This window comes from Hylobates moloch, unplaced genomic scaffold (genome assembly GCF_009828535.3).
Source record: "Hylobates moloch isolate HMO894 unplaced genomic scaffold, HMol_V3 SCAFFOLD_23, whole genome shotgun sequence".
Taxonomy (NCBI): Eukaryota; Metazoa; Chordata; class Mammalia; order Primates; family Hylobatidae; genus Hylobates; species Hylobates moloch.
The window spans coordinates 545,450-569,365 of NW_026652298.1; the positions used below are offsets into that span (position 1 = coordinate 545,450).

The window sequence follows — 23,916 nt, forward strand, 5'->3', positions numbered from 1 at the left end:
CAATTTTGGCTTTTGTTGCCATTGCTTTTGGTGTTTTAGTCATGAAGTCCTTGCCCATGCCTATGTCCTGAATGGTATTGCCTAGGTTTTCTTCTAGGGTTTTTATGGTTTTAGGTGTAACATTGAAGTCTTTAATCCATCTTGAATTAATTTTTGTATAAGATGTAAGGAAGGGATCCAGTTTCAGCTTTCTACATACGGCTAGCCAGTTTTCCCAGCACTATTTATTAAATAAGGAATCCTTTCCCCATTTCTTGTTTTTGTCAGGTTTGTCAAAGATCAGATGGTTGTAGATGTGTGGTATTATTTCTGAGGGCTCTGTTCTGTTCCATTGGTCTATATCTCTGTTCTGGTACCACTACCATGCTGTTTTGGTTACTGTAGCCTTGTAGTATAGTTTGAAGTCAGGTAGTGTGATGCCTCCAGCTTTGTTCTTTTGGCTTAGGATTGTCTTGGCAATGCGGGCTCTTTTTTGGTTCCATATGAACTTTAAAGTAGTTTTTTCCAATTCTGTGAAGAAAGGCATTGGTAGCTTGATGAGGATGGCATTGAATCTATAAATTATCTTGGGCAGTATGGCTATTTTCACGATATTGATTCTTCCTATCCATGAGCATGGAATGTTCTTCCATTTGTGTCCTTTTTTATTTCGTTGAGCAGTGGTTTGTAGTTCTCCTTGAAGAGGTTCTTCACATCCCTTGTAAGTTGGATTTCTAGATATTTTATTCTCTTTGAAGCAATTGTGAATGAGAGTTCACTCATAATTTGGCTCTCTGTTTGTGTGTTATTGATATATAAGAATGCTTGTGATTTTTGCACATTGATTTTGTATCCTGAGACTTTGCTGAAGTTGCTCATCAGCTTAAGGAGATTTTGGGCTGAGACGATGGGGTTTTCTAAATATACAATAATGTCATCTGCAAACAGGGACTATTTGACTTCCTCTTTTCCTAATTGGATACCCGTTATTTCTTTCTCCTGCTTGATTGCCCTGGCCAGAACTTCCAACACTATGTTGAATAGGAGTGGTGAGAGAGGCCATCCCTGTCTTGTGCCAGTTTTCAAAGGGAATGCTTCCAGTTTTTGCCCATTCAGTATGATACTTGCTGTGGGTTTGTTATAAATAGCTCTTATTATTTTGAGATACACAATTTGGTACTGAAAAAGTAATGTCTATTGTTATATTCCCTGGAATGTGTGTGTATATGTACACGGACACACACAAATACACAAATATACATATTTAGACGTTCACAAAGTAAGCATAGTTCAAGGTTCAGATAAAAACTAGTCATAACTCATGTCAGTAAATGAGCCTTTGGGATTGATGGATTTTAATCATATAAATGTGATGGTTGTTCTAAAGGAATATTGTTAAAAACAAAGGGCCCTTTGTGTCACTGTTTACTTCCTCAGTAGTTGATACAAGAATAAATTCCCAAGGCCTTTCATGATATCTAAGGTTTATCTTCTCCTTGGATTCTTGTTTGTGTACTGTTTCGTTGTACTGAAGCACCAGAATAGCATTTGACACTATCGTAAATATGCAGTAAGTGGTTGCCACTCTTATTTCAGATCATACCATGCTCTAAGCCCCAGAAAATGGACAAAAGAAGCAACATAATATCCATGGGGAAAACTGAGGGTAAAGCATATACACATATAGTTACACAAAAAAATTGGAGAAGATTAAAAATAAACACTCAAGTTAAAGGAAAAGTTGTTGAAATTGAACAGTTTGCTCTATGTATATCTAAATATATATTGCAGAGTGTATAGCTTGAGTCTGGATAAAGAACTTTCTCTACTTCCTCTCATGGTTCTGAAGTTTCTGAAAATGGAATCAAATGCACTTTTAAGTCTGACAAAGGAAATATATAGATTCATTTTTTTCCCTAAAATTCTTTTTGGAGCAAAGTCAACCAGAAAGCTTTGTAATTGGTCAGGCTTTCTATCTATAAAGCCACGCATATGGGCCCATTCCAAACATAAATGATGTTCGGAATGGGGCCATACATCCCCACTGGTTAAGCAGTAGACCAAGTTGGCCTCTGAAAGAAGTGAGCATACGAGCAGTGGCACTAACAAATGCCTTTTGTCTGCTGTGCAGAGGCACCGTGGATTGCATTGTGTTAGGCTTCATCAGCTACCTAATGCAATGTAACTTGGGAGATAAGATAAATCAGAGGGATGACACTATATTAGATTTGAAAGATGAGAGCTCTTCCAAAGTAATTGTAGAGTGTATATTTCAGTGCTGTTGACTTCATGAGGTTATTGAAATCAAAACTGTTTGCAACGAAACGAGTCTTTCAAGAACAGAATCATGCTATTTTTTTTTTTTCAAACAAAATTTCCTAGGAAAAAGTGGAATTCTCCTTTGTATGTTTGTTTTATACCGCTTTCATATTTAAGCTCATTATTGTTGTGTCACCAGCTTAGGTATTTACATTTTCTGTGCATCTCATGTGCAAATGTATATGAAAGTGTGAGAGATAAATTTTCCTATTTAAGGATCTTTTTACTGCTAAATTGTTCTGAGTGTGTCTAAAACTAACTGAAAAGAACCTTTTTTATAATATTTTTTACTCTATATTAGTAAATGACTCTTTACTGTTACCTAAATTTAAGAATTTATTTCTTATTAAAGTGGTATGATTTCCTTTTTAAAAAACACTAAAACTTTGCATTTTCTATTTATTATGTGAAATGTCATGAATTTAATTTTGATATTGAGAGTTGGAAAAAAGTTTCGTGACTGATTCCCTTTTCTTTTGTAGCCTACTGTGTGTGAACGGGAGCTGTGTGTGTTTGCTTTTCAAACCCTGGGAGTAATGAATGAAGCTGCTGATGAAATCGCAACTGGAGCTCAGGTATAACACAGGATACTAATTATTTCTTATTTTGCTTTGAAAAATTTGTTCCAGTCCACTGGTTATCTTCATTCTGCTATTCTTTGGGGAAAATATTTGATAACTTCTAGTTAAGTGGCAAATTGGCATTTGATTTTTTTTGTAGGTAAACTAAATGTTATCTCTCCATCTAATGTGTGTTTTGTCATTTTGTGATTGCCAAGGAGAGAAACTAAACCAACTTTCCATTGCATGAAAAATAATTCTAATTTCTTCTTACATGGTGAAGTGGGGAAACTGAAACCCTCGTGCATGCTTTACGTAAAATGTATTTATAAAGATAACTGCCATAAAATGGAAGCCAATTTATTTTTACAACTTAGGTGGAAAGATGATAGGCAGAGTATGTAGTAGAAAGAGAACATTCAGTTTTACAGAGCAGTGTTTAGGAGATAGGAAGAAAAGCAATTCCATCAAAATTTCAAGGTTTTTTTTTTTTTTTTTTTTTCCCACTTAAAGAACCTGACTAAACTACTAATTCATCTATAAGAAAAAAAATCAAAGAAAACTCTAAAAAATTAATGAACATTAGTTAAGAGAGGTTAGACCAACCACATACAGAAACATATTCAGTGCTATAAATGTTTTAACAAAATATAGTATTGGCAAAGAATAGTATGGCAGATCAATGGCAGATTATCCCCCAAATGAATCAAATTATGAATAAATTTAATGTATGTTAAAGTAGGTTTCATCTCCTCACTTACTGAAGAGTTATTTAGTAAGTGAAGTAGAAACAAATGGCCTGTAACGGGGAAAAATTGGTTTAGTGCTTTACCTTACACTGTGTGCAAAAACAAATTTCAGATAGCTTGACGAATACCTAATTTTAAAAACTTATTTACTAATACAAACTATGGGTGAGTAAAATTGAACATGCACGACCTGAGGCAGTTTATCAGGCTTATGAAGGCACAACAGTTAAATAATACAGATAGTAGCCTAGAGCTTAGGAATGTACACACCCCTTAGCCTAGTCGTTTTAATTAACTAAAACTATTTTGCATCCACCTGATGAAATATTTAGGGCAATATTTTTCATATAATTGAATTATAAATGAAACAAATAATACAAACAATAGAATGTTGGTCTTATATGATATGAAAAAAATGATTCCATGATTAAAATAAATTTCCAAACTATAGCTTCGTATTTCCCCCACACACAACATGCACACATTTGCATATTAACGGTTCTGAGCATCCCTAAAACTAAGAAAATAGCTAGCCTATACTTAGAGGGTTACTAAAATATATCTGACTATGGAGAGCCTTTTTCTTTTCCATCCTTCTTTTTTAAATGTGAAAGTTTTTCTTGTCCCTTGGAAATAATATTGCTAAAAGGAAAAAAAAAGGTACTTTAATATGTATGGTATTTATAGCTATGTAAAAATAATTAAAACCTTAAAGGGGTATGTTGTATGAATATGCTCACATGTATATTTATATTAATTTATGTATGTGCATATATGTTAAAAATTCTTCAAGTAGTATACTTAAAATTCACACATTTTACCGTATGCAAGTTTCCCTTTAAAAAAGAAATTAAAGGCTAGAAATAGTAAATTATAAATTAGAAGGAAAAGTAATATGCTAGCAGTATGGTATGTTGATAGAATAATAGTCAGCCTTTTAAAATCATTGTTACATCTTAAAATTAATGGTTTTGAATAGAAGTGAATTTCAAATTATATAATGATTGATACAAAGCACATGTATTTGATCAGCTCAATTTAGTGATGTATATCTAAAAATCAATATCAAAAGATCAGAAAGTTTAGTAATTCTACCCCAAAGACAGCATTTTTTTCATACTCTAGTTCTCAAAACAGGTGCCCCAGTATTCTGTCATAATCCTAACGAATACAGGGAAATCACTTCTTTTTCTAAACAAAAAGAAACCACCTCAGGGTGTCATTGCCTCAGTTTACCCCCGCATTTTAAGTGGTGCTCTGGGGGCTGCAAAGACATTCCTCAGGACCACTGCAGGGGACTCGCCTGGACCAACAGTGCCCTGTGGTCCTAGCAGCTGCTGTTCCAGCGCCCCAAATACTACTTCAACAGAATAGTTCCATTTTATTTGTTTAGATATTGGGCTCACATCTAAGATTTTTTTTAAATTACTATTGCAATATTGGACAATGATTGGTTTATGATTCTGAATCTGCTTCCTTTTTTAGACTACACTGTATACCCATAGGCTATTCCTGTAGGTGCCTTTCTTAGTCACATGGACTTCCAGTTAGTAAAAGACTAATGACTAAAGACTAATGACCTAATTTGTCTCATTTGCAAGAGCTTGGAGGCCTTTCTTTCATGCCTGAAAGGGGTGTGTGTGGGGAGGGTTGCTCTGCCAGTTGAATTGTGTGATGTAGTGTCCTTTGGAGGCACCTGATTCTGTAAATTCACAGACCTTTTTATCTTCACTTATCAAATGTCCTAATTTTTCTTGCTTAAACCTAATATTTCTTTGCATTTCCATCCTAAGTATCTTAGTCAACTGCCAAATTGCTTCTTCAATTATATCATTCAGTCAAAGAAGGCAGATGTATATGTGTAACTTGTTGTCTATAGCACGCATCATATATACTAAGATTCTATTTAGAATCTTTAATTTTAAATGTTGGGAGTGGGGAAATATATCATTTAGGACAAAATAAAAAAAAAAGAAGTCATAGTTGTGTGCTCTCTTTTATTTTTTATTTTATTTTCTTTCTTTTCTCCCCCCACAACCCCGCCCCCCGCGAGAGAGCGTCTTTCTGTCACCCAGGCCAGAGTGCATTGGTGCAGTCTCAGTCATTGTAACCTCTGCCTCATGGGTTCAAGCGATTCTCCTGCCTCAGCCTCTCTAGTAACTGGGATAACAGGTCCACGCCACTGCACCCAGCTAATTTTTGTATTTTTTTGTGGAGACAGGATTTGGCCATCTTGGCCACGCTGGTCTCGAACTCCTGACCTCAAGGGATCCTCCCGCCTCAGCCGCCTGAAGTGCTTGGATTACAGGCATGAGCCACCATGCCCAGCCTCTCTTACATTTTTATTTTTATTTATTTCTTGGAGACAAGGTCTCACTGTGTTGTCCAGGCTGGTCTTGAACTCCTGGGCTCAAGTGATCCTCCCACCCCCGCCTCCCAAAATGCTGGGATTACAGGCGTGAGCCACCACACCCAGCCTTTTATTTTTTAAAGTGGATGTTTTAGTCCATGAGATAACTAGAAAAATTAAGATATGCAAAGGAATATAAATCCAAATTGTATTATAAATGCTTTTCTTCTTAAAAAGTCTAATTCTAGCTTCTGTAACAGATAAACCATAAAATCACGGCAGCTTAACATGGTAGCATTTTGTCATTCATGCACTCCAATTAGAATGTTTGATGGGCCACTTTCTGTGTGGTGACTGGGGGGACTGGACCCCTCCGATCGTGTGGCCTTGCTGTCTTTACTGTATGCCATGTAGTAGAGAAAGTGAGGAAGGCGTACCTTTCTTTGTATCACTGGGGGCACTGGACCCCTCCGATCGTGTGGCCCTGCTGTCTTTACTATATGCCATGTAGTAGAGAAAGTGAGGAAGGCGTACCTTTCTTGGCATCAGCTCAGCCCCTTTCCACTGATGATCTGGTGAAAGCCAGTGGTAAGACCTTATTCAGACGAGAAGGTGAAAATGTCCCTTGCTGAGCAGCTGCTTCCAGGTATTAGCACTGTGTCCTGGAAGTGAGCAAGGAGTTGGAAACTTTGGTGCATCCCATGTAATTGAGTCACAGTAGTTACACTTTTTTTTGAAGTTAGGCTAGGACATATATTAACAGAAATATCCTACCAATTAAGTTTACTACCCATTATTACATTATAATTTACTTAAATATACTAGTAAAAATATTGGTCAAAAATGCATGGACTTTTATAAAACTTCAATTACATAGTAGGACATAATTTTTAAAGGGTTTTAATGAGAGCATACCCATCTGTGTCATTCCCCTCCTCCCTACAAGGTCTCAGAAAAGGCCATTTTTTATCTTTTTTTTTTTTTTTTTTTTGAGACGAAGTTTTGCTCGTCACCCAGGCTGGAGTGCAGTGGTGCAATCTTGGCTCACTGCAACCTCCACCTCCTGGGTTCAAGCAGTTCTCCTGCCTCAGCCACCCGAGTAGCTGGCACTGCAGGCACCTGCCACCATGCCCGGCTAATTTTTTGTATTTTTAGTAGAGATGGGGTTTCACCACATTGGCCAGGCTGGTCTCGAACCCCTGACCTCAGGCGATCCTCCCTCCTTGGCCTCCCAAAGTGCTAGGATTACAGGCGTGAGCCACTGCGCCCGACAAGGCTATTTTATCTTACTGATTCTTCTTTGTCAGTTCTTGTTTGGGTTTTCATTAGAGACCAGATAATGCTGAAAACAATCTGTATCAGGGTTAACGTGCATCTCTAGGGTAGAAGGAATGTGAGGGTGGAAGAGGAAGGCAAAAAGGAGGGTTTTATTATGTCCTTATTATGTTTATTGCTTGGACTATAACTTCTTGCATATATCTCTATATATGTATGCATGTATTTACATACGCACACATAAGTGAAATAGTGTGTCAGGAACATTAGCTGTTTCCATTCTAATGTCTTCTGAGTGTGTCTTGTGGATATGCATGTCTATGTACTCGGGGCATGTTATGTCTGGTGTCTTGAGCGTTGCTGATTATTTTAGGTCACTTGAAATTGGGTGTGTGTGTTTTGTGAGTACCCACACAACATAGTGAGCTCTGCTGTCATTAGGTCACAATACTCCTCTCTTAAAAGCAGGAGAATCAAAAATTGGCCCCCTCTTAACTGTGCATTTTTTAAATGCCTGTCTAAAGACTTTCTAGAAATAGCTTTCCCTATAAAGATATATATATATATATATGCTTCCTTATTAAGTAATTTGTGTTCACACTGTAGATATGTCTGTTCAGGTGAACTCCGACCATTTAGACAGTATCAGTTTTCTTTATTCAGTGGCCAGAATATATTGTTTTGGGGACTGGAAAGGGGAGCCATGCTATCCAACTGCTATATAGTACTGCCTCTTAGTAGATTGTGCAGAAGAATCATAGGATAACAGGAATAAAGCCACTGTCTTTAGCCAATCAAAGGTCATTAGTGGACTTGGATAGAGGAGAATAGGAAGAGGCAAGATGTTGTCAGGCAATTAGCTATTCCTGGAGCATGCCAAAGTCTTTTCCTGCACATGGGGCTTCCTTCCCCTGGAACAGCTTCTCCCCAGATGGTCGCATGTCTCCCTCCTGACCCCATACAGGTCTCTGTTGAGATTCACCACCATTCCTAGCCACTCTAAAACAGTGTCCCTTTCTGTATTATTCTCTAGTGCCTACTTTATTTTTTTATAACATTTAACAGTATCAGAAATTCTCTTGAAGCATCTATTTGCTTAACTGATATTTTATTTTGTATCTTCTCCCTTAGACTGTCAGCTGCACCAGTCTGTCTTGTGCCTTGTCGTACCATAGGGTCTAGAACAATACTAGCATAAAATGTGTGCCCTTGAAAAAGAGATATTAAGTTGTAAGTAATGAGAGGCAGCACACGTTTGTTATTTTGAATTGTTGGTAAAGTTTGGTCAAATGTGGTCTCAAGTCTTGAATTACGCATTTGAGAGATTGGTAGCAGTCCTGATCTTCCTCATTAACTTATGCTACCTTGAGAGGGAGAAACAATGGCAAAGCACTGGATAAAACCTGGAGGGTAGTAACTATCTTATGTGTATATTTCAAGGTGGTAGATCTACTAGTATCCATGTGTAGGTCTGCGTTGGAATCTCCTAGAAAAGTTGTGATTTTCGAGCCATATCCTTCTGTGGTAGACCCTAATGACCCTCAGATGCTGGCCTTCAACCCCAGGGTAAGTTGTTATCCTGGCACACCAATCACAAAGTTTTCTTTAACAATAACACCAACATTGAGATTGTAGTCTCATTAGCTTTCCTCTTTCTATCTAAATCTCTATCTCATCAAGCATATCCATGAGTATTTTAATTTCATCATGTATTTTTGGGGATTCTGACTTATGTAACCTCATTTTGATTTTAAAGATCATGGGTGAAGGGACAAGTTTTCCTTTCTTTTCTGCATTTTCACTTCAACCCTCCTTTCCTCTTTCCCTTCTTCCTCCCCAGCTGTCTGAAGGTTAGTGAAAAGTTTAGTTCATACTGTTAATGGACCTGCCTTTCTTAAGGAAGCAGTTTTATAAATGTTCCTGAAGATAAGGCAGAATCCTTTTGAAAGTACAGAACTTTCAAATTGCATAAGAGCTGAAATTGTGTCAGTTTCTATTACTACTAAGCTTGAAATAATTTTATAGAAACAACTGTATACAATTTTCTTGAAGAACTTTATTTCTTCATAAATGGCAACAGCGCACATATTTAGATCTTGCTTGAAAATGAATTGTCAGCTACGTGACTGTATGCTATCATTTGCATACTGTCAGCCATACTCTTGTTAACAATATTCAACTCAAAATAAAATAAAAGCAATTGTGAGATTTGAAGTGGGTTTTTGTATTTTAGAAGGATTCTATGTTGACTTTATTCATTATGGCTTAGTGTTTTCGTGGTGAAAGCCTGAATCAGGAGCCCCATAACTTTTTTGTGTTTCTAGATTTTTTCCCCCATGGCTTATAGAAGGATTGGCATGGTTTTCTTTGTTTCTTTTCTCTGACTGAAGTCCTGGAGCCATTTTATTATAGTCTTCCCTTTTATGTACACAAAACAGTCATTGCTTTCAAATTGACCCCAATGGAAAATTCACATATGGAAATAATATATTTCTCTAGTGATATACAGACTTGCAACAGCTTATAAGCAAATGCTGTTTTTTAACATCACTTTTTCATTAAACAGAAAAAGAACTATGATCGAGTAATGAAAGCACTGGATAGCATAACTTCTATCAGAGAAATGACACAAGTAAGTATGTCATCTGGTCTTGTGCAGTGTATTTTTAAAATGTCTGAGAGTTCTAGCTATGTAGTGAAATGTAGACTTCTCTATTATACAGGGTATAATTAAAATCATTTAAAAATTTGTGCGGTATTAAGATGTTTTAATTAAATCACATCAGTGTACTAGCATGTAACACTGTGACTTCAGGAAAGTGGATAATTATAAGATAATTGTACTCCTAATACTCTGCCCTCAAACTCGGGCAAGAGCTTGGGTACATGTAGGTATGTCGGGATATTTTAAGGCAAAGGTCAAATCTGGTACCATCTTCCTAGACTGTCAATTTTAATTGATGGTAGCAATTTCAAAACATTATTTGAGTATTAAAATAAAAACAGAAATGTTCTTTAAAATGGAAATTTTCCATAAATATTTTATATAATGCAAAATCCCAGAACCACTTTGGAAGATGCCAGCCTCCCTGAGAGTATGGGTTTATGTTTTTGGTCATTAAGGGAGGCCTTGGTGGAAATAGTTTGATGAGCACGGATCGGGGTTTGTTAGGAGAATCTAACACATCCCTGGGCTATAGTCCAGCACTTGGAAAAGCACACACTGTTGAATTATTGAGACCTTTCCACTGCCAAAGACTTGGAGAGAGGTTTAAAACTCATCATTGTAAGTAGAAATTAATAATCCGAGATTGACAACACACATTATGTGTGCAGCTTGCATGTAGTGGTTTCAAGGATTGCACTGCCCTAGAGACCCTTGCAGGCTTATAATGAGTATTACCCTGGGTCCTTTATTTTCTCTGGGGAGGGAATAGGGGAACCCTCCTGTCCCAGGGCCCACTAAGCTGCTATGCTGCTTTCTCCCCGCCCCCACCAACCCCCAGAGTTATCTCTACTCCTCTGTAGGAAGACAGTACTCAAAAAGTACATTTTTGCATTTCCATTTTGATTCTTGATTCTTCTGATCATCATTTATTCATGTAGTCAAATATTCATTCATTCACTCAATAAATAGTGTGTGTCTGGCAAAGAGTAAACAAGAGATCCTTTAATTCACAAATGTTATTATTTGCTTAAAAAATCACCATCCCTTCGGGTTGTTTTGCTATGCCAGTACCTTTCTATATTATCCGAATTCTTTCTCAGACAAGCACTCCTTATTTGTATAGGGAAAGAAAACAATAAAATGTATTTCCACCTAGGGGAAAAAAAGAACATATTGGAATATCTTATACAAAGTCATATAAACATTTTTAGTCATGAAAAAGACTTTGGTATAAGGTATTTATACTATACCCTAGACCTTGATTATTTTTGGATTTAAAAATAGCTACAAACTCTGACTCTGGAATCAGCTCTCTGCCAAAAATTGCTTTCTTTATTCTGGGTCATGTGTAAGTTATTTTAATAGAAGGGAACGTAGACGACTGAGCGTCAGTCTAGGAAGTTAAGAGGCCAAAATTGTATAACTGGCTCATCAATGAATGTGGCCTGTGACCTTGGGCAAGTTGCTTAATTGCTTGGTGCTTCACTGTCAAGGTGGAAGTAGTAATGCTGCACCCTCTTTTGGTGTGTACTTCATAGGGAAGCTTTTAGGTTTTATTGTGTCAAATTCTTTAAACCTTTCTGAATAAATACAACATTATACTGTGCTGTTTTCTAGAATGTACTGTCCTATACATAGCCCTAAATTGTCACAGAGAGATTGCTCTTCGTTCTGTGAAATGATTGTCTGGGTAAATCCCATTAAATACTTTTTACAGAAGGCTTCATCTTAGGTAAATTGTGTCCAATTTTTCAATGTAAAGATCTATACCTAAGTCTGGACTCTGAGATATGAGCATTAGTAGTGGCCCTCACAAGCTTTGCTTTCATATTAGTTATTGGTTAAAATGGTCATTGTGAAAGAGAAACTTTACAGGACACTTGTAAAGGTGGCACGACAGATTTATTCAGAGCACTGCAGTGGGGGAGAGAGACTGCAGCATAAACTGAGCTCAACTTCAACTAAAACAAAGGTGATCCAGGTTTTTAAAGGCAGGGGAGAGGAAGCAAAAGGCACTACAAGTAAGTGAAAAGGCAAGGAAAAGAAGATGGGACTAGGGGAGTTATGTAAAAATGGAAAGTTACAGAAGGGGATAAGTGGAGAATTACCAAAAATGGTTTGGCAAAGTGGGTTGGTACAATATACATTTTGTGGTTTGGCAGCATCACGTTTTCTTGAGCAGAAACTCAACAGGGGGCTGGAGAGTGGCCATCTTTAGGGATATAGCCTAGTGTAAATGGAAGCCAGGCTAAAATCTGGACAAGTCTTTTAACACAGTGTTTGGGCAAGTCATTTTGGTGGCATGAAAGTTCACAGTTCCCATCATCTTGGGAGAAAAGACTAGGGCAATTGTTGTTGTTCCCATGTTAAGTCCACAAATTTTTAAGTCTTACTAGATTAGGCATATTGTTTGGTCTGATTTTCCTTTTGTGAAAATGGAAAAATGAATTTTTATGAAAAATCAAGAAGTATAATGACTTTTTTTCAGGCACCGTATCTGGAAATCAAGAAGCAGATGGATAAACAGGACCCCCTTGCTCATCCCTTACTGCAATGGTATAAAATTTTAGTTTTCCTCTTAATTAAAACAGTATCCTTTTCTACTGCTTGCTTTAAGGAAAAAAAAAAACAAACCTGTCTTACAAGCCCTGCAATGCCACCGTTCTACAAGCTTATGAGACCTGGTGATTTTACAACCTAAGAGTCCTTAATGACTCTCACTTTAATTAAAACTTGTACATCACAAGGGGTAGAGAATGCTGTCACATGCACTACCAGGGATAAATAGTGCATTTGACAGCAGTTTGCCTATAGTTTTAAAAGATGTGATTAACTAGATTATGTGGCAAAAGCATTTTGGTTCATTTAATTTTCTAGTTCAGTGAGGACTAAGTGATCAAACTCAGTGTTTCAACCTTTATTATTGAAATCTTTCTAATCTAAAATAAATGTTTTATATTTTGCTCCCTTAACAAGGGCAGTATAAATATGATTAACTCTTTGCTTGCTCAGTGCAGAAGATGCACAGTTTCAGAGTGAGCCTGGTGAGGGAGGTAGTGTTATCCCAGCATGAATTCTAGAAGGAGGGCTAGACTATGAAGAGGAGAGAAGTCACCTTGCTGTGATGCCCATTTCAAATCATTTGCCCTCTTCTACTTCTAATAATTTCCTCTCTTGTTTCTCATTTGCAAAATGAAGACACTAGTTTCTACTCAGCATCCCTTATAAGGGTTTTATACACGTCTCTTTGAATTAACTTTGAAAACTCCAACTCCGTGAGATTTACCATACAGTAATACAAATGTAAGGCTTATAAGAGATTGAGATGAATGAGCACTTATACCGTGCTATGACCAGGAAGTTTTAAAAAAATATGTAAAGGTGGGCAGATGCAAAAGAATCTGGCTTCCTCAAGATTCTGATTACTTAACTTTCACTTCATTAAAATTTTATAATACACATTTAATTTAGTCTAACAAGATTATAACAAAAATTAGGTATGGAAGCCTTCCTTCTTTGTATCTGTTATCATCTGTTACTAAATTCTGACACAATTAAGTACAATAATACTAAATTTCCATTGTAACCTTTAAATTTTTCTCATTATTATATTCAGATTGAAGGTAAAAATTGCATATATCTAGTTGCTTTCTTTTTTTCCTTGTAGTCAGATGGTTAACTTTTAATTCTTGTGATCATTTCCTTCAGCTTGTTAGTCACTCTTCTTTCAAGATGAAGAGAGTCTACCCAAACTTATTATTTTGTGTGCTTATAGAGCAGTTCCTTTCAGATGCTTGAATTTAATTTTTTTCAACTGCAGTGTCTACGTATGTTGGATTTTGTATGTAAACCATTGTATATATATCAGCTCAAAGAGATCCTCAAATATTTAAAGAAAAAAAATCTTCATAAGAACTTATCCTTAATTTAAGCAATGTAAGAGAGGAATAAAAGAAGCAGATCCATGACTCACTGCTCATATTTGTATTTGGATTATCATTATTTGAAAGTACATTCAGAAATATTCAAATGTTCATTTTGCTGATGCTTGAGGTTGTGCTTATTAAAAACTACGTCTTAAGTTTTAGGGAACAACTTCCTAGTATGTTTTCTCAGATTAAAATATTACCTTTTTTGTTACATAAGCTCTTTAAATTGTTTCAGGAGACAAACCTAGATTATGCAACTAAATGAAATTATTTCCAAGTTTAGTTTATGACACAGCAAAAATAATTTTTAATCACTTGCCAACTAAGAAAAAGAACTGTAAATATATTTGGCATATGTTTGTGACTAATGGATCATTTTAATTTCAGGGTTATATCAAGTAATAGATCACATATTGTGAAACTGCCAGTTAACAGGGTAAGTTGGTTTTTTTTTTTTTTACATATGCATACAGAAATGGGAGGAGTACTTATCAGTTGGGAGAACCTACCTTGTAATTTTTAGCCAGCCTCTCCAAGAATTGAAGTAAACCTAGGTTAAATCTAATTCTTTAGTTTGAAATAGCCATTGTTCACTGGCTCCAAACCTTTCCAAGATAACAAATTCAAATTCAGTCTGCTGTCCTGACTTTTTAAGTGAATAAAAACATCAATATGAAATCATTTAGTTATTCCACAAGCAATTGAAAAATATTATATGGAGATTGACCAGAAAGAAGTTAATGTGCTTTGTAATCATCGTCAGCTTCATGTTGGCACATTTCCACTTTTCTACAGCTGAGAAGCTATTGACCTCAGACAACTTATTTATCAGCCTAGAAAGCTTAAAAAATAATAATTTGTAAAAAGCTAATAGACTCTGGATTTCAGTTGTGATCATCACCTAAGAGCTGTACCTAAAAATCTCATTTTTGCCATCTGTGAATCTCTAAATGTAGATTCCTATGCATTATATTCCTGTATAACTATATTCCTAAGAGAAAGGGAAACACTTAGAAGATGTTATCAAGCTATTAATCCAAAAGATTCTGCTTTCATTTCTCTCCCTGACCAAGGAGGAGACTATATTTGAATGTAGGCAAAAATTCTCAATTTTATAAATATATGCAAATAAAGTATCATAATAATTTTTGCAGTTTTATAAACTTTTCTTTTCTGCTTAGCAAACTCCAGAGTATTTCCCCAGTTGAACAGCTAGTATATACTTAGGGACTCAATAATAAAAGTGTTAAAAGAAATGTAATTAAGAAGGCAGATCTGCTTAAACATGATTGCATACTGTATTCCAAAGCTTTGGATTGTCTGTTTCCTGTTCCTTTCCCATTTGCCCAAAGAATTGTTCTTCATATTTGCAATTCCATGTGACTTATCACTTATGTAGACTTTTAAAAACATTATACAAATTAGCTTGCTAATGTGGTTAGTGTAAAATTACTATAGTTTGGAAGTGGGAATTCTTAAACCAGTAAAATTTGAAATTGTGATCAGCCTGAATATATGTTGTTTTACATGTTTTTGTTTGTCTTTATTTTAAACGGCAGCAATTGAAGTTTATGCATACTCCACATCAGTTCCTTCTTCTCAGCAGTCCACCAGCCAAAGAATCCAATTTTAGAGCTGCTAAAAAACTCTTTGGAAGCACCTTTGCATTTCAGTGAGTAAGGCTTAATGTTAATGGGGGTGTGCCCCACCCAGTTTTCCAGAAATGTATGGGGGAGATCACTGTCTTTCAGTAAATGGTCATTCAATAGATGGTCATGTAGTCAACTACATAATACTTGATTTGGCAATCCAGAACCTTCAGAAGGCACCATGACTTATTATGTTTTGACCACTTTGAAGATAATTAATTTTCTTGTTTTGCTTTTTCCTTTCCATCTGTTTCTTTAGTGGCTCACACATTGAAAACTGGCACTCCATCCTGAGGAATGGCCTGGTTGTTGCTTCTAATACACGATTGCAGGTAAATTTTCTGAGTGCTTTAACAAGACTTCATTCTTCTTCAGAATTGAGATTCAGTAAGCAACCCTGTTGTTAGGTTTAACTTGCAAAAGAGGAAGCATGTGAGTCAAACATTATATGGAATTTCTAGTAGGCATAGTAGAACTGAAGCAGAACTGATCTATACACAATGATGTAAACATAAAATGGATCACACAATGAAAAGAAAGAGAAAGGATGGGTGCAGTCGCTCACACCTGTAATCCCAGCACTTTGGGAAGCTGAGGCAGGCAGATCGCTTGAGGCCAGTAGTTTGAGACCAGCCTGGCCAACATGGCAAAACCCCGTCTCTATTAAAAATACAAAAAAAAAAAAAAAATTTATCCAGGTGCGGTAGCACACACCTACAATCGAAGCTAATTTGGAGGCTGAGGCAAGAGAATAATTTGAACCCGGGAGATGAAGGTGAAGGTGGCAGTGAGCTGAGATCACACCACTGTACCTCAGCCTGGGTGACAGAGCAAGACTGTCTCAACAACAAAAAAAGAAAAAAAAAAAAAGGAAAAGAAAAGAGAGTGTAATTCCCTCTGAGAAAACAGTAAAACAAATCCACTTTTTACTTAAGTAGAAAAACATTATCATGCACAAAGTAAAATCATACAGACATTCTGTTAATTCAGTGTACATTTCTAGAGTACTGGGCCTCAATATGAATGCTTTTAGAGAATAAAATGTAGAAATAAGTGGAGATTGCATGCCAGAGAGCCGTCTGATACCTGATTTTCCGCCTCCAGGACAGTACTTGGTGTTAGCAGGATATCATGGCTGTCATCTTCATCTTTATTTATGCCTTTCATCCTGTACATTTCACTTCACTCTCATGCAGCTGAATTTTTTTTCATCTGACAGCATAAAGACATAAGGAAATGAGATGCTTAACCCAGACACTTGAGCTAGATCTCATATTATGATGACATTTTAGATGATTCAATTAAATGTTATATGTGTTTAGTATTCAATTTATACTAATAGTGTGTGAGGGACCAGAACACAGATAATAAGAAAGAAGTTTAGTTGATCTGAGTATAGTTTCAGTTAATGAAACTTATGTAACCTGGAAAATGTAACAAAGGATAAGAACAGGATGACAGATAGTGTTATTTAGTGAAAATCTGAGCAGAATGCTTTGTTTATACACTAACATATAAATCCTAACCAGAATGCCAAGTTTAGTTTCTAAAATTTTAGATCTATTAAAATAAAGGCCTACTAGTGTACTTTATAATAAGTGATTGCCTTTATTAATGGTAGGATGGAAAATACTTATCAAGAATCTTTTTCCTCTGGATATCATTATTCTTACATAAACTGAGTTTTAAGCACGAAGATATTAGTACTGTTTTCAAATTAGACCTTGGAATAGAAGCTCTGTCATTTTTTTGTAAGACTGAATGTTCTGACATGAAACTGATTGCTTTGTCAAATATTAACATTTAAACCATGAACAGACCTCTCTCTCTCTCTCCCACTCTTCCCATCTAAGCTCCATGGTGCAATGTATGGAAGTGGAATCTATCTTAGTCCAATGTCAAGCATATCATTTGGTTACTCAGGTAATCCTGTATGTCATTTCTAAAGTCAAATTTATTAGGTTTTAATTTTCTTATTGTTTATACTCTATTCACAGCTTTCTATTGTGCCTTATTAGATATATTTTTATTAAATTTATTTGCTAAATGTTGAAAGCAAAAACAAAGCCCAGTGTCAAGATGAATTTATAATACTCTCCCTAGTGTACAAGGTGGAATATATGTTTCATCAATTTAAAAAAATATTTAATATTCCTTACATTTATTCCTTCCACAAATGAATATTGAGACTATAGTATAGGGAAAGCACTATGTAGGGCACTGAGAAGTACACATACATAATACCTTTAAGTGTAATTCTCTATCATGCTAATTTCTTATCTTTGTATTATTTTATTCATAAAGAAGCTTTGAACATTATGGAAACATCAGAAGTAGAAAAACACCCTCAAAATCATCTTTCTTGTTAACAACTTTTTGTAGATTTGGTGAGATTGTGGGAAAAAATACTTTGGAATAAATTGGCTCCTGTGCAGGAGCCTGGTGAATTCAAAATGTAGAAAGAACGATCACCAAATTGTTAGTATTACTTATCCTTGGTGGAATTGGTGATGTTTTCTTCTTTGCACTTAAAAAATTTTTGGAATATTTTACAATGATCAGTATGATTCATATAACAACTAACCTATTCTGGTTTAAATATAAAATAATTATGCTCATTGTATAAATTCAAGCTACACAGAATTTTTGAAGTAGCAGATGAAAATTTTCTCTCCTTTACTGCAGCTTCTGTGTTCTGTGTATGTTCCTTCACACTTTCAAGTGGTTTTATATACATATAACTGCATATGTAATTAGTTTTGCTTGTGTGCTCATGCGTGTGTGTGTGTGTGATTATGTGATCACATTACACGTTTTAGGAGATGTCATTCACATGGTGCCTGAATGGTGAGTCTTAATATCCTCATATTATAGGAAAGGATACTTAGAGAGGTCTGATAACTAGGTGAACGTTAAAGAGAACTACCTAATTTATTTACCAAAGTTCATGTTCTTCCAGCTGTAACAAGTTGTTTCTCAATGTTAGGAAACTTGGAACGCTCGAAACCAGATTTATAGTTAGAAATAATAAAAGAAAACAGCAACATTGATAAATCGTAAAATGCTGATGAAAAGAAAACTTTAAAAAATGAGAAGGTTGCATGTTAACAAAAAAAGAAAAATTAGAAATATATGAAAAATTAAAACATAATTATTCAAGTAACTATTGCTGTTCAACAAAGCACCTTAACCTTAGGGCAAAATAACAGCTTCATTATGCTCATAGATTCTTTGGGGCAGGAATCTAGGATGGAACCTGGCTAAGTGATTCTTTAGCCCCTTGAAGTATCCACTGAATGCCACTCAGCTGATGGATGGGCTGCGCCGGCAGGCCTGAGACAGCCTGACTCATATTCAAGAGTTGGGGAATTAGACTCCATCTCTTGTTAGCAAAGAAATACTGTTTCAGTGATCTCTGAAAATACAATATGCCAAAATAACACTAAGAAAATAAATACCAGGAAGTGTAAGATACTGTAGAGATAGGAAATGGAGTTACAAAGAAGAAATCTATTAAAATCAGACTCTAAATCTTGCTAAAACAGTACAAAATAAAAAGCTACGAAACCAGCTGAAATAAATAAATACATTCTCAGCATAAAGAAAAAACACAGCAAATCATCAAGTACTGTGATTTTCTGTTTTTTATACTGGTATATAGACTCCTTCGATGGGTACATGGAAAGAATTGTGGAAAGGTACAAACCGTGTGAATGGATGTAAAAATTTGTCTGTGTATATGTGCTTTTGTCTGGAGAGGGAGTACATACCTTTCCTCAAATTCTTGAAGGGCTCTTGATCTAAAACAAATGTAAGAATCACTACAGTAAGATGACGTAGCATCTGTAGTTGATTTTGAGGGCTGAAAGTGTAGGGGTAAGAGAACAGGACAGCTTCTCTGCATATATACCCTTTGCTTTTTGTTCAGAATTGGCATTTGAAATCCAACGCCTTCTCCTTAACCTGTCCCCATCCACCCCTGCACCTTTTTGGAAGGCCTGGAAAAGTTGGATAAATGTACTTTGCAAGTTTGTAAACAGGCTTTTCCCCTTCTCATTAAGCCATTTGCTGACACAACTACAAAAATCAACACCTATCTCAACTTCTGGTGTCACAGTAGATGAACACTTTCTAATAAAGTGTAGATACAAATCTACCTATTCTAAAGCAGATTTGTATTTTAGTTCTGCTTTTCTAAATTATTCACAGTAAGAAATTATGGCATTTACAGAGTAAGCTAAAATTTGTGAATATTACAGACAAAAAAATTTATATAATTTGTCTTAATTAGAAGAAATGTTAAACTCTGCATAGAATTTAAGAACAAATAACAACAGAAGTTCAGTTGTAAAGTAAAAATATTTTTCTGACATTGTTCACATTTCCCACCCTTTATTTTCTCCTTCTCCTAGACAGATAGTAGGAATGAAAGTTAGGTGCTAAAAGCCTTTTAAAATCAAGTTTTAAGAATTTTTAAATTATATTAATTTTATGCAGAAGAATTTTCGATCCTTGCTTTCAATGCAAAAAAATAACTTTCCCAGGACTTCCCAAACCCACTGATCTTCCACCTCAGGTGCTAAGGGCACAGCCCTCTGTTACTGTCTCTAGCCTAATGTGATCAAACCTTTACCTAGAATGGAACTTTGCATAGTAGGTGGATTGTACTTTGAGCTGCATCAGACAGCTTTGTCCCTAAATTACTATTTTGCTGATGTTTTCAGGGATGAACAAGAAACAGAAGGTGTCAGCCAAGGACGAGCCAGCTTCAAGCAGTAAAAGCAGCAATGCAACACAGGTGTTGTAGTGACTTTAGTGACTGCTTATGATAGTGAACTGTGGCCTCATTAGCCAGCAGAGCATGGAAAAATAGGCTTTTTAAGTCTGAAAAATTATTTAATGTGGTCATTACTTACAAAGGAATAAAACTCACTCTGAAATGCAGTAACTGAATTGCCTCTATACAAGAATTAATAACAGATATTTATTTATCTCCCACTATAATACCAGATACTCCTAGGCAGTGGAGTGTAGTGATGGCCAAAAGTAGACACATACTCCGTGTCTTAGAGCCTACATCCTACTGAGGGGTATAAGTAAATTAAATACATATTTAGATAGATAGAATGCTAGATATTATGAAGAAAAATAAATCAGAGAAATAAGACGTTTAATGCTGTCAGGTGGAAGAGGGATCTGGTATGAATGTTAAATGGGATGGTCAGGAAAGGATACTCTGAGAAGGTGACATTTGAGTCAAGACCTCCAGATGATGAGTGCATGAGCCATGTGACTCTAGGAGAAAGAACATTCTGGGCAGAGAGTAGAATGACCACCAATCCCATGTTGTTTCAGAGAAAACAAGTATATTCTGGGAAAATTAAAAATTCATCTGATAAGTAGTGTGACTTTAAATTAAAAAAAAAAAGAGTATAGCTAATCTAATATCTGAAAACAAAAAACCAAAAACATCCCAGATTTTCTACATGAAATGTTTCTGTAACCTCTGTGACCTAGTAAATGATGCTATTAAAAAATGGGTTGGTTTTGGAGTAGATGATCTGAAATAATTGATTTTGATATTTGAAAAGATCATGCAAATTTAATTTTGTTTACCTTGAAATAAAGAGGCCAAGCTTTTAGTAAAAATAAATTTGAGTTCTAATTCCATGTTGTGAGGTTATTGAACCCTAATTTAGCATTTTTCAGTTCACTTATCTCAAGAATAATTTAGCAATGATGATGTACAGAAATTAAATAAAAATAACAATATTAAGAGAGTGCAAGGAAATTGATGCTAGTCTAGATAGGCTTTTTTTTTTTTTTTTTTTTTACCTGGAGCCATCTTAGTGACTATTACTTTTTAATGATGAACAGCTTTTTTCACAAAGTGTTGCATTCTAAGTTTTAATTGTTTTTGGAATTTAGTCACAGAAAAAAGGACAGCAATCCCAATTCCTGCAAAGCCGTAACTTAAAATGCATAGCCTTATGTGAAGGTAAGTTGAAAGTTTTACAAACCTCATAGTGTTAGTTCCTAGCTCATCTATAATTAAAAATATAAGTATGTTTACAGAGTGCTTATGGTGGAATAGGGAAAGCATTATTCCTTATGATCATCTCAAAGGGCACAAATGCAAAAACGGGTACCGTAGAGATCATAAAGGTTCAAACCAAATTGCAGAATTGGCAAGAATTCAGACAGTGATATATTTTATTTCTGGCAGATATTTCCAGAATGGTAATTATATCTTCCTGATCAAGTAATGCTTATCTCTTTAATGTGCTACCTTCCTCTTAAAGTTGGTATTTGAATGTATAATACGTGATACGATGAAAAATGTGAAAGATGAACCAAGCACTGAGAAGATAACCTATTAGGTCTTTCTGTTCCTACACTGAAATTATTATATTATTCTGTACTCAGGACAGAAAAATTGATGGGTGATTTGCAAGATGATATACTTTTCTTTGTTCTTGCTTTAAAACATGACTTTGGCTAAAAATTCATTTTTTTCTTCTTGTGTTAGGAGTTTTAGTAGCTACTGTCTTTTAAGTTTTCAACACACAGTAGTTGTATAGGACATGAACTTGCTGTCTACATAGTTCTTAAGTCAGGACCTGTCTGCTTTTGATAATACTTAGATGAGTCCCTTTTTATTGTTATACCCGTTGTTATTGAAATTATAAAGTTGTTACATGGCCTTTCACTGTTTTTATCTATATTTCTTCATAGACAGTCTAAACAATTTTTATGTGTTCATTAGTGCTTGTCTTTTTGCTTTAGATTTCAAAGAGAAGAGATACATAGATTCGGAATGGACTAAGATTCCTTTAGAATAAAGTAGTTCTTTAATTTTATTTTCCACTTACAGTGATCACCTCACCGGACCTGCACAAACATGGAGAGATATGGGTTGTCCCCAATACTGACCATGTCTGCACACGATTCTTTTTTGTGTAAGTGGAAATGCTCAAATTTGTATATTACTGTCTTTGCCACAAATGGGTTAGTGGTGACTGAATTATCGTTTGGTCTCTTTAGCTGCCAAAATATAACAGGTAATTGAGTTTAACATCAACTAATGTTTTTGTTTTATTTTCAATAAGCCATTAAAAAAATCTAAATAATTTTTAAATGCTGTTAACTTAGAAGAGCTCATGAAAAACACCTGTTAACTTACAACTAAAAAAACATCATCTTAGTCGGGCTTGGTGGCCCACACCTGTAATCCCAACACTTTGAGAAGCCGAGGCAGGTGGGTCACCTAAGGTCAGGAGTTTGAGACCAGCCTGGCTAACATGGTGAAACCCTATGTCTACTAAAAATACAAAAATTAGCTGGGCGTGGTGGTGCATGCCTGTAGTCCCAGCTACTGGGGCTGAGGCAGGAGAATCGCTTGAACCCGAAACGTGGAAGTTGCAGTGAGCCAAGATAGCACCACTGCACTCCAGCCTGGGTGACAGAGGGAGAATCTGTCTCAAAAAAAAAAAAAAAAAAAAGAAAAGAAAAAAAGAAAAAGAAAGAAAGAAAAAAGAAAATCATCATCTCTGTCTCTCTAGCCATCTCTCTGTGTGTATATATGTATACATGTGTTTATACACCTCCATACACACATATACTTTTGTTAATTTTAAAAATTTAGAACTGAGATGAAGAATACGACAATGAAAAGGTCTGTGCTATAAAAGATTGATCTACATTCCATATAATACAGGCTGGAAATGCAGTACATGTCGATGTGGGGTTTTTTTTGGCACGGCTGTATCGTAAGAGTTGCATTAAAATATAAAATCATTATTTTTCATTCCTAAATAATGGGTGCAGTAGACCAGTCTAATTTTCACTCTACCCTTGGCTTCCAACCTGTTTCCCATGCTGTTCCCACCTTATCCATGATCTTGTCACAGAAAGGATTTCAGAGCAGAGTTGAATATATCTGTTTTGTACTTTATGTAGTTTTCTTAAAAGAAACTGAAAAATGGAACTGTTAAGGTTGCTTCAGTATACTGTATATCCTTAGTACCCTGTGCATTTAGCATTGGATCTGTTGGCTTGTTGACAGACTATTCACAGTGAAACTTACGAGCTTCCTGGTTTTCTTTTGGATGTTTTGAAAACTGTGATCGTTCTTACGATAGATATTTACTGGCTATAGATTTCTTTCTTAACAGTGAGGTAGCAGTGAGTATAGGAGAAAGAGCCCGCTTTTGATCAGATAGTTTGAATCCTGGCTGAATAGTAATTAGTAAAGTGATATTGCCTGGTTGTATAACACATCTAAGCTTCATCAGTAAAATGATAATAACATACCTGTATCAGTCAGAATCCAAACAGGAAACAGATGACCCATGAAAAATATGTTTGGGTCATCCACAATTAGATTATTTACAAGGGTATGATTATAAGGAAACCACAGGTCCAGTGTGGTAACCTGG

General features: G+C 35.6%; 1 protein-coding gene across 3 annotated transcripts in view; it reads left to right on the forward strand.

The window, feature by feature from the left end:
* The window catches only part of PARP8 (poly(ADP-ribose) polymerase family member 8), a 186,552-nt gene that overhangs the window by 156,970 nt on the left and 5,666 nt on the right, over positions 1–23,916 (forward strand). For 2 of the 3 annotated variants that reach the window (XM_032145541.2, XM_032145540.2), the window contains exons 16-26: positions 2,781–2,873; positions 8,673–8,798; positions 9,799–9,864; positions 12,389–12,456; positions 14,217–14,265; positions 15,389–15,501; positions 15,738–15,810; positions 17,332–17,401; positions 20,203–20,276; positions 21,407–21,476; positions 22,353–22,437. In XM_032145541.2, coding sequence (XP_032001432.1) covers positions 2,781–2,873; positions 8,673–8,798; positions 9,799–9,864; positions 12,389–12,456; positions 14,217–14,265; positions 15,389–15,501; positions 15,738–15,810; positions 17,332–17,401; positions 20,203–20,276; positions 21,407–21,476; positions 22,353–22,437 — 887 coding nt within the window. The remainder of the gene's footprint in view (positions 1–2,780; positions 2,874–8,672; positions 8,799–9,798; positions 9,865–12,388; positions 12,457–14,216; positions 14,266–15,388; positions 15,502–15,737; positions 15,811–17,331; positions 17,402–20,202; positions 20,277–21,406; positions 21,477–22,352; positions 22,438–23,916) is intronic. The other variant, XM_032145542.2, reaches the window with a different exon arrangement.